The sequence below is a fragment of the Liolophura sinensis genome, chromosome 5 (assembly GCF_032854445.1).
Source record: "Liolophura sinensis isolate JHLJ2023 chromosome 5, CUHK_Ljap_v2, whole genome shotgun sequence".
Classification (NCBI taxonomy): Eukaryota; Metazoa; Mollusca; class Polyplacophora; order Chitonida; family Chitonidae; genus Liolophura; species Liolophura sinensis.
In genome coordinates, this window is record NC_088299.1 from 7,380,686 (window position 1) to 7,394,241 (window position 13,556).

General features: G+C 38.0%; 1 protein-coding gene across 2 annotated transcripts in view; it reads right to left on the reverse strand.

The window, feature by feature from the left end:
* Positions 1-7,003: 7,003 nt before the first annotated feature.
* Positions 7,004-13,556, reverse strand: part of LOC135465561 (WD repeat-containing protein 7-like) — a 45,966-nt gene continuing 39,413 nt past the window's right edge. For both annotated transcript variants that reach the window (XM_064742806.1, XM_064742807.1), the window contains 7 exons: positions 13,241-13,441; positions 12,687-12,873; positions 11,850-12,120; positions 11,101-11,183; positions 10,099-10,201; positions 8,606-8,710; positions 7,004-7,772 (listed from right to left, as the gene is read on the reverse strand). In XM_064742806.1, coding sequence (XP_064598876.1) covers positions 7,587-7,772; positions 8,606-8,710; positions 10,099-10,201; positions 11,101-11,183; positions 11,850-12,120; positions 12,687-12,873; positions 13,241-13,441 — 1,136 coding nt within the window. In that variant the 3' untranslated portion in view covers positions 7,004-7,586. The remainder of the gene's footprint in view (positions 7,773-8,605; positions 8,711-10,098; positions 10,202-11,100; positions 11,184-11,849; positions 12,121-12,686; positions 12,874-13,240; positions 13,442-13,556) is intronic.

Here is a 13,556-nt window from a genome sequence, read left to right on the forward strand (position 1 = left end):
GCACCAGTGACCAGATGTCACAGTGAAGTACCAGTGACCATGTCACAGTGATGCACAAGTGATCACATGTCACAGTGATGCACCAGTGACCAGATGTCACCGTGATGCACCAGTGACCAGATGTCACAGTGAAGTACCACTTGCCACAGTTTTGAAACATTTATTGCTCCTAATTGTTTCCATGTTTTGTTCATTCCATGTCATACTCCCTACAGCGCATGCGTAGCTCTCTACCTTTTGCTTTACATCACTGCCACCAATAGACAAGCTTGACCTTTTGAACATGTGAGATTGTTCAGTATTAGCTTCATCACTTGTGTCCTCTTGCAGAAAAATTGTTTTTCATGTTAGTTAGAATCATGTTGCACATTTTCTAGATAAAGAGAATGCATTTGTATAAAGTGTTATTAGAGGGTTAGGTTGAGACATATTGTTGGTGTTTTCTGACATCACTCCCTGCCTCATCACCGTGATACCCAGTGACCTCGGCGTTGTTCAAGATTTCTGCACAAAATTTTCTACTGGTGGCAGTGATGTAGAGTGAAAGTTAGGTAGTGATGCATGCACTGTAAGGAGTGTGTCCTTAAGTTTGCAGACATGATGAAACACTTCAGTCCTGTTGAACATGTACATTTACCTCTGTGAGCCTATGACTATGCAAAGACTGGTGTACAAGTAGGCCTATACATGATTATGGTCTTGAATATCAACAGTGGTGCATCGGTTAAGAACTTTTTTTTTGTGTATGGGTCACTGAATTTGTTGGAAAAATTTTAACACTGTGAAACATTTCAGGATGTGTTTGCAAAACTAATATGGACCATCCCAACCTTGTTAAATTACACGTTGGCAAAGTTGTGAATTGGCAGATATGTATTTTCCAAACATCCTGTCTTTTTCCCATTGAAGATATGTAATTCAACACCAAAGTGGTTGGTCTGTGTTTAGTTGTGTTTTTAATGACAATTATTCATATATTTTTTATATTAATTAAACAGGCCAATATTTTAAGGTTATGCAGCATGAATAATAATAGAAATTTGAGAGTTTTCCATTTTTGTTTGAGAGAGAACGGTAATATTTTTAAGCGTGTTAAAGCGTGGTATGTCAGTGGTAATCCGCTCATTTAATACATGTATGTACTTTGATAAGTGTAAAAAATTTGTCTTGTATAAGTTTTTGTAAGGTTCTGTAAAATTTGTGACAGCTGTTTAAAGGTTTTAATTTCTCTTTCGTATCGTATTTGAACCAGTTGTAAGTGGAAGAATTCCTGGTTGTATGTGTACATCAGTCTCACTGTAGTCTGGTTGTTGGAATACCTACATGCAGTGTATCTATGGAAACACGTTACACAATCCAACTTGACAAGAATTTCTTCCCAAGGTTAAAATAGAATTAGAAAAGCTTATGTGACATCGCTGGCATCCAGCGTTAATATTAGTTTGGTCATCTTCAAACTCCATAGCCTTCCACTAGATTTTATCCAGTGGAATAAATGTGAAAAATCCCTATGAAGTCAGGGTTGTTTCAGGCGTAGTTTTCAGTGGCTTTTTTTAGCGAGGCTATTTTTTTTGTTTACTTTCACTTATGCTGCAATTTTAGATAATATAATAGTATAATCTGGATGGTTTTGACTCCATGTTATCTTAGAACATGTGAAAAAAAAAGCACCCAGCCTCTATATAGCTTGAATGAATGATTATGGCTTAACGCCACATCGTCAATATTTCAGCCATATCGTGGCGACTCTATATAGCTTGAGGCTGACCTTCTATTTGATATGCCTGAGGAAAGTCATTCACAACTGAAACGGAAAAGGGGCAAGTCTCTGGGCATACAGCTGTATGTGGGAAGGGAGGTAACCCTGGGTTTCTAACGTGAGTTGAGACGCACAATCAGGTGTATATGTATTGTCAGTGGGAATAATCCAGGTTAACATTACAGTAGATAAGGTGTACATATAACTTCAAAAAGACACCAGGTGTATGACTGATGCTGTGATTGCTCAGCAGTTTGTAGTCTGTGGAAGGTTTACTGATTTCATTAGTCAGATCCTCTTATTTATAGAGTCTTCAGTTTTATGATTTTATGGTATATAATCACATGTCCACTCTCCTCAAATGCATTCACATGTAGGGGTGTTTTTATTGCAAGCCGTACAGTATCAGATTTGTTGAATTTAGGCATCCATATTGCACCTTTATTTTTCAAAATTTTTGAATTTTCAGTGAAATAACGAAAGCCTGATGTGTGTACATGTAAGTTATGGCACGCAGTCCAAGACCTGTGTTGAATTTCCGTGATTTTCTAAACCAGAACCAGTAATATACATGTATACTCATGAATTTTGGTACTGTAATTCTTCAACCTTTTCGCATGCTGACAAAGTCTTTATTCAAGCATATTCTGAAGGCATTATTCTGTGTAGCCGGGTTATTATACTTTTTGTGAAGCCTGAAAACTGGCCAATCAAACCAACGTATTTTTGTCGTTAAAGTCAGATAAAAAATTTGCATAAATCTAACTGAAAGTGGATCTTGCATATGTGAAAAGGTTGAGAAATTGGGGTACACTCTCAGTCTGGAGGGTATTGGTTCTTTTGACATTCCATTCTTTTATTGATATTCAAATTTGATCAAATTTGAAAAGGTACATGCCTGAGCATGTCAAATACCAAGGCTCATATTTATCTAGCATCTTTCAAGAGTTGAGTCAAAAATTCCAACTGCTTAAAAATCCAAAGTCAGAACAGAAAATAACCGAAATTGTAGCTGGTACATTGTTCTGCAGTAATGTGACTGGTACATTGTTTTGCAGTAAGGAAGCTGTGTACAAATTTGACTTCTTCAAGCAAAACACTTTAAATGCAGCTGTGGTGGAATTTTGACTTGAATCTTAAAACGTTTGATAAATGTGGCCCCAGGCGTTTAAGATAGATCTGTTTATCCTTGGTCAAAGATTTTACAAATTAGGGAATGATGTAGTGCATGCAGGTGTATAGATGTAGGTAGAAATGGTGATGGAACTATGCCTCTCTCTCCTGCCCCATTACAAATGCTGATATTTTTGTACTGCCATTTAGTGCTACTGGTACTTTGTCAATAAACATGATTCAATTTGCAAAAGTTAGTCTTCAGAATTTTTTGTGACCTCAGTCATGTAGGGCAGTTATAGTTGTATGTACGCAATCCCCCCTCCCACTCTCCCTCCCCCCAAAAGGTAAATGTATAAATACGATAGGCGTTATTCTGATGAGTAATGTTAGCCATGCATTGTACAGCGATGTCCTGCCCAAGACAGGTGTTGTCGATGCCTGTCTGTGAATAGAACATGGTCTGTGTGGTCTGTATAGTCTGGTTAAACTTCTTCGCCACGGCTGGTCAGACCTGGAAATGGTACCAGATGGTGCTGAATGCCTGAATGACTGCGAATCCAGATGTGTTTACAAAGTTCTGAATTTGAGTGTGCATTCTGTATGGGTAGCCCCTTTGGCTGTATTCAAAAGTCGCAAAAATTGTTGTAGTACAACAAATAGCTAGTGTAGTTCTATTTAAAAACAATTTTCAAAAAACCGACCAGCCCGGATAGCACAGTTGGTAGAGCGTCTGCTTTGGGACCGGTAGATCCAGGATCAATCCTTGATTGAGTCACACCTAAGACTTTAAAAGTCTGGCGCTCAGCATGAAGGGGATAGTGCAACGACTGGTTGACCTGTATCAGTATAATGGCGGGGCGGGCGGCTTACTTGCCTTCGGTAAGTCGTCTCCGTGAAGCAGCACTAAATAAAAGAGCGGTGGAAATCCGTCCTGCAACAAGGAGGCACATTATACGTACATGTACCCTAAGGATTCCTTCGTCGTCATATGACTGAAAAATTGTTTAGTACAACGTTAAACCTCAAGCACTCACTCAAAAAACTGCGCACATAAATCGTTCAATATTTTAATATGAAAAAAAAAATAGCCATTGAGGATTTTAACAAAATGTTGGTGGATTTCCTGTCAACAGTGTGAACTGTGCAGCTTGTTTCAGGCTGAAATAAAATCTACCATTTCGAAGTATTTGAGGGATATTCTCTCGTCAGCATGAGGGGAACAAAATAATAACCTTCCAAACATGAATTCTGGAAGGACTGACTGAACATGTACCCTACTTCATCCATCCAAATAATGACATGTTAATCTTTGCCTCTGTGTAACCATGCACTAAGTTTTAACTGAGAATCCCTTTTTGAAAAACCGTATTAATTCACAAAACTCGGTATAAAATAGGTCAAGTTTGTTGAAAATGGAAAAAAACCCCAAGGCTTGATCTGTAACATGTCATGATAAAAAAAAAAGTTTGCCTAACTAATGAGTGACAGACTGACTGGTTGATGAGGTGTAAACCTATCTGCATCCAATACCAGCATATGTGAAGAACACCAAATACTTTAACAACTAAATATATGTAAAGCAGAAAACAGCACTTTTTTATGGGATTGTTACAATTTATTATCACAGAATAATAAAGGTCTACCGGTATTGGTAATAACGCTGGGGTGGGTGTCATGATTTCCCCATAGTATATATACAATATACTCATCTACAAAGACATTCATTGTGCTAATAGTCCAGAATGCTGATTCCTATTACGGCCTACTACTGGCTATTGTTGTGCATTTACAGATTGCACTCAGACTGGAGTCCAACGGAGATAAATTAGCCGTGTTGCCTGAAATAAAATATTTATTACTGTTCTTAAGAACTATGGCTATTAAAGATGAAGTACTGGTACTTTTCTCAACTTCCCAAAACACTGAGCATGGTTGATCTTAGTGCCTTGTATAGCAATGGCATGGTCTTCATACTTTCTGCTAGATAACCAGATATCACTGCAGGCTATCCAAATGAAATTTCCGAGGAGGAAGAAAATAAATTTAATGCGTTACAAGGACGGCTCGGATACGTAAAGGGAGAAAACTGTGTCAGTACACCAGACGCACCTTTAAATACCAATGTAATTCTCATCATTCATCAAATGAATAAGTAGTTTGGCAAAATTGACAAAGGATTTTAGGGTGGGTGACAAAATTTACTTAAAAGCATTGTGAATTAATATGGTGCTTTTAAAGGAATCGGCACATGATCAGAGCACCTCACAGGCAAAGATCCAGTAACATTAATGTGTAGTAGCAACTACTTCATTTTGAAGGTACCTGTAAATTCAGGTTCAACCAGGCTGCTAACTTAAATACCGAGTTCATGTAATGTACATGTAAAAACTTCAAAGCTGAAATAATCTGCCATACAGTTGTGTATCAGGCACAAACTGATAATTACCATAAGTGCTATCATGGTACTTTTACTGAGTTACAGAGGCTAAAGGAAACGACCTCAAAGAAATGATACAATCAAGCGCAATGTACTACTTCTGGACATTAGTACATCCATATCAGAACATGTTTAAGATTCTAACATGTCCCAAATCAGAACATGTTTAAGATTGGAACATGTCCAAGATCAGTACATCAGGCTTATGTTATAAATACCCAAACGTACACTAATGATTGTTACAGTAAACATTTCAATTTGTTGGTGAGGCCAGAGAATTGTAAATGTACACATTTGACACTGAATGGTATGATAGGGTCAGCCTACGAATGGAAAGAGACTTCAAGAGGAAATACTTTGTATAGCATATGTACAATATACATCAACTTAACAGGAATTCATGATTACCTTCGAATTATTTACATAATCAATTCACAAATCACAATGAATTGCACAGAAATCACCGAAATAATGGACAAAGTTTCATTTGAAGATTGCACTTGACTTTCTTTCAATTTAATGAATGGGTCAGATAATACTGAATCACTTTACAAAGGAATATAGTCATTGGTCCACTCTACACTTTGAGAAAACAAAAAACAAAAAACTAATACACACTTAATGAGAGAAGAAACAATTGTGTAGACACTAACAGTTGTTTTAATAAACATGTATGACATAAACTAGACACAGGAGAGTGTAACTAAAACTCTTGTGAGATCATGGGTTGCCAGTTGAAGGAGTCAAGGTCACTACAAGGTCATGACTTTCAGAAACAAACAGAAAACAGAGACAAGCAATGGTGTTTTAAATAAGTATCATTGTCCATATTCATCAAGTTCAGTTTTCACTGTACTTTTAAAAAATAAGCTACAAGAACACATTTTTTTCAGAATGACTAGACTGGATTGTGCTCCTGGTACATGTGTTAAGAGATTGATTCCAGAGAAAAATGGCTACAATACTGCACTTCTCATGTCCTGCTTTACTATACTTTTATGTTCACAAAGCCAATCTAATAAACAGGCTTGCAACTTTCCTGTCATACAAGACATCATAAGATTCAGCTAATTTAAAATGATCCATATTTATAGCTTTAGTGTCAAATGACAAATGATCTGAAAATTGACTTCAGTCTTTTCATCGGCGCAACATACAATGGCAACTGGATAATGCCCCTAATGTTTGCTGGAGACTAGGGGGAGATAACCCAGTAGATCATGTGAAAACACCGACACTAAAATTGTGTAAATGTCACAAATTAATAACGCTAGGAAATCAGAACTATGTGTAACACACTCTCACTCACTCTCTTGTACAAAATGATATAAAATCTGGAATGATAAAACCTATAACACACAACAAAAATACATTTTTGAAATATTTCCTTCTTCATACATAAGTGTATAAACAAGCCTATAACATACACCTCTATTTTATTACTGCACTCCTTTGGGATGTCACTGTGCAAGCCCAAAAAGATAACGTGGAATTCAAGCTGAAAGTATATGTACAAATGTGCATTTAGGCTAAACGTTGATAACGAAATAATATTTTACAATGAACACACTTTCAATGAAAAGCCATAACTTTCATACACATAATACAATACACAAACACAAACACACACACACACATATATATATATATATATATATATATATATATATATATATTAGATATATGTACCAGCAATGTCTCATAATGCTGTGAGTTTTACAGGTACCTTCTCTCAACAGCTAAAATGAGCCTCCATACATTTAGCACATGCAGTACTTTAACCACAATGTCTTTTCAAATGACAAATAAAGCACCATCCTAGCAAAACAACCACAACTTTTCCACCCAATATGTCATCTACTTAGTGACTTACTGAACGCTTTCGCACTGTATAAGTTGACCTAATACTAATTGCCATTCAAAAACGCAAGTGCCACTTTATCCTCAAGAAAGGCAGGGCGTTTCTGACCTCTACATGTAGGTTACAGCAATGTTAAGCGCAAAGGTTCACCGTAGGAGATGGTCTTAATTAAAATTAAATTAATTAATTGAACTTTTAACATGTAAGTTTACATGGTAACCAATCAGTTACCTTGGTTATTTGTCAGTCAACATGGTAAGAAGACAATTACCTCAGCTCCTGTTAGTTACTAAACTAACAAGTCCATTACCCTGGTTACCCCTCAGTTACACTCACTCCTGCATGTTATGTGGGACATAAGCAGTTTCCCTGGCTACACGTCAGTTACCATGGGAATGTGTCTGTTACCATGGTTAAACAGAGTACTTTGTCTCCTTGCCGTCCACGGTCAGCAGCACCATGGTGCGGTTATCCACCCACACAAGGCGCACCATTTTCAGCAGGTTTGTCAGCGGGTTCACAGTCAGCGGAGGAGTGTTGGAGGTTTTTACACATTTCGTCTGCTGAGAACCAATACCGAACAATGAAGAGGAGCCTGTCTGAAAGAATGAAAAAAAAAACACACATCGCAAAAAAAGGCTGAGAATTGCAAGTGACTGAGTGCTTGACATTCTTTTATCTAGTGCTACTTCCCTGAGACGACTTACCGAAGGCAAGTAAACTGCCCCACTATACTGATACAGGTCCATCAGTTGTTGCACTATCCCCTTAATTCTGAATGCCAAGCAAAGCCGCTACAATTTCCTCTTTTAAGGTCTTAGGTATGACCTGACCCAGGGTTGACCTTGGATGTACCACCCCCAAGTAAATCTAACACATGTTGCAATGTTTTTTTTTCATAACTGAAGACTGAGTAGGACAAAAACTCCACATACCTACCATTTATGCAGTCCATCACAGTCAGCCCTTATACAATATGGTTACTTTACAATAAGGAGTGAGTGTAACTTATTACGGTTACTTTCATCAAGTTTTGTTTAGAGCTCATGTAACCTCAGAATAAACAGGTCATGTGATACATAGTACATGTCAAGCATGAACATCATCAGCTTAACATCACAGAATATTTATTTATATGTCTGGCGTTTCACGCCGTACTCAAGAAAATTTCACTTATACAATGGCGGCCAGCACTATGGTGGGAGGAAACTGGGCAGAGCCTCAAGGAAATCCATGACCATCCGCAAGCTGCTGACAGAACTTCCCAAGTCTGGCCTGTGAGGAAGCCAGCATACACTCATAGTGACTGCATTGGTGAGAGGCTATTGGGTCAATGCGCTGCACTAGTGCGCTAACCACCTCGGTCAAAGAAGACTCCCCCCCCCACCACATTATAGATCATAAAGTTTCCCACTTGTCCGCTAAAACTTACCTGCCAAAACTTGAGCTTACTGTCCACATGGGAGTAGGACGCCAGGTACTTGCCATCCGGTGAGAAGCTGACAGCAATGACTGCACCTTTATGGGCTGGAATCACCTGTCAACATGGACAATAAGAGGTTATGTGTCAATCACATGTACGTTCATATTCACAAAATCTTGTTTATTCTTCAACTGGCATCATCATACTGATCTTTCACATCATATTAGCATGTGTTGTTTATTTATTTATTTATTATATTATCTTACTCATTCAACATCAATCGCCACGATATGGCTGAAATATTGCTGATGTGGCGTTAAGCCATAATCATCCATTCATTCATTCAACATCCATCAAAACAGGCACAAAATGCCCACCCTAATTCCTCAACCTTGAAAATATGAAAGAACAGCTTTCAGTGAAATGTACGCACACTTTAAGTACGCTTCACAAAGAGTATAATTTTATTACTCTGCACAGAATAATGCCTTCAGAATATGCTTTAATAAACACCTTGCAAAAATGTACTGTAATTTTTAACACAGTGTTGATGAAAGGTGTGTTGAGATAAAAACTAATCCTCAACCTCCATCAAAGTTGAGTTGGATCTGGACTTTTTTTAGGTTTTTGGACACGCTGAAATTTGAAACGGGGTAAAATCTCAATAGAGCCCATACAACCAAAAGTTTGAAAATCTCGAATTTCAAGGGAAAAATGACACGAAAACAAGAAGTATTTTTGGAGGAAGTTTTCATTTGTTCTCCCCACTGCAATATGTGTAGATATTTTTCCATCCCTGTATCTACGTGAAGGGTTCTGTTTTTCATTCACTTCAATAGGAGAGTTTCGAGTTCAAATTCTTTTATGGTTAAAGGTAGAAACAGCCCTACTGTATCATGTGACCTCTGCAAAATATTAAACAACTATTAGTGATTACATTTACTATTAATCACATTCACTATTGATCACATTTACTATTAAACACATTTACTATTGATCACATTTACTATAACATGAGTGTCCAGAAAAAGGTTCAAAACAGTAATTTAGAGTAGATGAACAATGGAGAAAACTGAGAAGCTATCAAATATTTTGTGAAATTCGGAATTTTCTAAAGGAAAAAGGGGTCAGTTTGAAGGAAAAAAGGACATGTTTGAAGTATGTCCATAATACTGAGTAATCCATCATGGTACAGAGCTTAAAGAATTAATGGAAATTTACAAATTTAAAGCCTCTCCTCCTTAAACTGATGCCTTCATTGGGGTTACATATCAAATTTATGGGATTAGAATACAACAAACCAGCTTCTCTTTCACTATAAAATTGCCCCGCCCTACATACTATGGTTAAGATGGGTGATCAGTTGGTTAGGAATTGTGGGACACTTTAGGAAGTTTACTGTTCATGGCATAAAAACTTCACTTCATTTTTTCACCATCTACATGTAAGTACAGCAGGGCTATTCATTAAAAATCTCACAAAATTAAAGGTGGACACGTTACCTGACATTTGGAATGTTGCTTGAGCTCGTAGAAGGCCACGCCTCCATTCCTCGCCCCCACACAGATGCGTCGACTGCTGCTACAGTATGCTACCACACTAAACCTGCAGGAGCCAATCAAGTTTGTTAAAATAGTTATTTAAAGGATATATGAAACGCTTAGTTTTTAATTCTTATTAGGTAGTATATGATGTGGCTTAACATATAAAACTACAAAAAAGCTCATCTTCTTGGGGCTTTAAACTAGTTTTCATTAGGCCCAAGCAGTCAGTCTGGAAATTAAGTAGTCTGTTGTGTTGATGTCATTGGTGATACATGCAGCTGTCAACACAACTTTGTTAAGGTGAGAGCTAGAATAAGGGGGTGCTAAGCTGGTCCAGTGTTCTAGGTATGTTTTTTATTTCCAAATATTTCTGTAAGTATCCTATAATTAGTTCATTGGTGATCAATTATTTCTTGGTATACGATCACAGTCAGGTTTGCAGGCCAGGAAACGGGAGTGCCTTCAGGTACACCTGATAAATCTCCTGACTGAAAGCTGGAGCAGAATTACCAAGAGCTGGAACTGAACCTACAACCTAACTGGTGATATAGCGGCCCAATTTTAATTTGTGTTTTACAGATGAGCCAACACTATAAATCCAAAAACAGAAGAAAAAAAAAATATAAATCAACCTTTTTATTTTGTCCAATCTTAATGTTTTATGATTTTCTTGTTTTTTTCACAGTTTTCTCCTGATGTAAATACACTGAATATATAAGAGAGGGAAAACTACTGGGAGAGTTTACATTTCTCGGGAATTAGGTGATGTTTTAAGTTTTAGTTCTATTTTTATACCTTCTTCTGACACTACAAATAGATTCACTCAGCCCATAAAACAAAACAATTAACTGGTGTGTCGAGAAAAGTAACCCAAATTTACCAATACATGTATGTAACAGAGGATTGAACACTTACATAAAATCCTTACAACGTAAAAGCACTTGAACAAAATATGCTTACCTGCAGATTGAAGGGAAAAGTTCATGTAAACCTTTCACTCGTAGCTGTCCTATGTCTAAGCAGTGTACAATTATGTCCATGGTCTGCAATCACAGAATCAGTTACGACCAAACAAGGACTCAAGAGGCATCTACACGACTAACCCAAACGACCATTAATTTCATCCATGATTAACTTGCCCATTTTCCCTAATTCTGAGAGTTCTACTGATTTTAGAAAGGTGTTTTGGGGTTTGCTTGGAACATGGGATGATATTCTACTGGAAAAGTTTCAGCACCACAAATAACATTTTGTGATATTTATTTACTTCCAAAAATGCACTTTTCTGGACGAAATTTTCAGTCATTAAGGGTATTTAGTTTTTAATTTCATTGCAGTTTTACACTGCACCGAATATTTCATTTGTACGATGACAGCCAGCATTATTGTAGGAGGAAACTGGGCAACCCATGACAATCCACAGAGTGTTGGCTGACCTTTCGAAAAGTGCACATATTTTGGGAAATCAGTTCCCAATCGGGACATATGCAACTGAAAAATGGGAAAAAGACCATCAGGGATGGGGCCAAATTTCAGCCGCTGGAGCATACGTAGATAACACCCCGAGGTACCTCAGTGACTGATACATGTGTAGGCTTAGATGTCATAGACAGAATGATAACAATGCCTGACACCATACAAACTAACAAGTACTTATATTTTGTATTTTAGGCATGTTCCTGCTATATAATCTTTTTACACAGCCATACCTCAACTAGAAGATCGGCGACGTCATTTGGCATTTTGTCCACCAATAACTCAACCACTCTCAGGATTTCCTGCTTAGCGCGGACCAACACGGAGGCGTGAAGGTTAATGTGCTGGGTCTGCGCGTTCTGGGCGAGGGCGTTGTGACGCGCGACTTCCTTTGCCATGGTGATGATGAATGCTGGGGGTCTGGCTGTGGCAATGAGGGACAAGGCATGTCTGGCTGTACGGCACGAGTCTGCAGCAGGGCTCAGGGGTAACCCATACGTCATGCTGGTGAATTAAAGCAAAACCACAACTGAAGGACATAATAAATAAATGTCTTCTTTGTAGCTTGTTTACACGTATCAATATAACTTTTTAACCTGAAGTGAGTTTTGTAAATGATCTATTGATCTTAGAAAACTTTTCTGATCTAGGTAAGGATTATATCTTGCTACAACTTATATTTGGCAGCAATTCCAGCAAAGAGCTTGCTTTTAGTGGACAAAACTTCAGCTCAATAAATACAGTACTGATGTCATGAATTTCTGTAATTTAAGGTAAACTAATATGCACACAGAACATCAATGATGGGACAACCCAATTTTGTTATTGTGCTCTACATGAATGTAAAACCTGAGCCCAATACATGCAATACTGTTTAAGATACCAGCCCTAACTTTTACTCTGATATTGCTTTCCCTGTTACTGGCCACTGATGCTTGGGTTGATTTGACATTAACTATACCTGTACTTAGTACATGTCAGCTGATAATCTACGTTATTTTGGTTATTCATCATACTTGAAACAACAGAATGCTCTTTACTTGTGACTGAAACCTGTGAGTGTTACGTACCTGGGCACCAATCGGTCAGCGTTGACACAGAGCTCCAAAAGTCCCAGTAAGACAGCCGAGACGTCCAGGTAAGGCTCCCATACTGTGAACCCCCGCCCCAGGAGGTCGATGGCAGCCCTGCGGATGGGCGTGTAGGCCGGGAGACGCCGTGACGGTGACTCCAGCAACAGGAATGTCAGTGCTTTACCTGGCAAGGGAGATAACCAATGAAGCATAAACGTTGGCTATATGTAAATCTCAAAATTAGCATGTCAACTGAAACTCAGCTGACTAAGTGTTGATCTCTAGTTCATTGACATATATCTTGAAAACAAACAGTACACAGATGGTTTCGAAGCGCTGAAAAAAATAATAATACAAGCTTACATTTATAGGTTTACATTAAATTCTGGCAAATCACATTTTCCAAACTGCACACTACACCTAACAATTAAAACTGTAGGGCCTACATGTATGTATTTTCCAAAATTCTGTGAATCAACCAATTTAATCAATGCATAATATTAAGGTCTTCTGCTTGAGTTTGTATCCAGACTAAATCACAACCAGCTTACTTGTGTGTCTAGCAAGGGAGTAATTGGCCAATCCAAATCCATCCTGCACTGCCTTCTTTTTCTTGCTCTCTTCCACCTTCCTCTTGCTGGGTTCTATCTCGTGGCCGAACTCTGCCCCGACCACCCCCAGCATTACGATGGCCGTGGCTTGACGACGACGACTCTCGTACGACTGTGAAACACGATGAACGGGGGACTCCGCTAAGCCGAAAAAGAAACAAATTCTTATGCTTAATACAGTACAATGATAAAAATGATAAATGATAAAAACAATTCCTCTTCAGTCTTTTTAATGACTTGGAAACTTTTAATAACA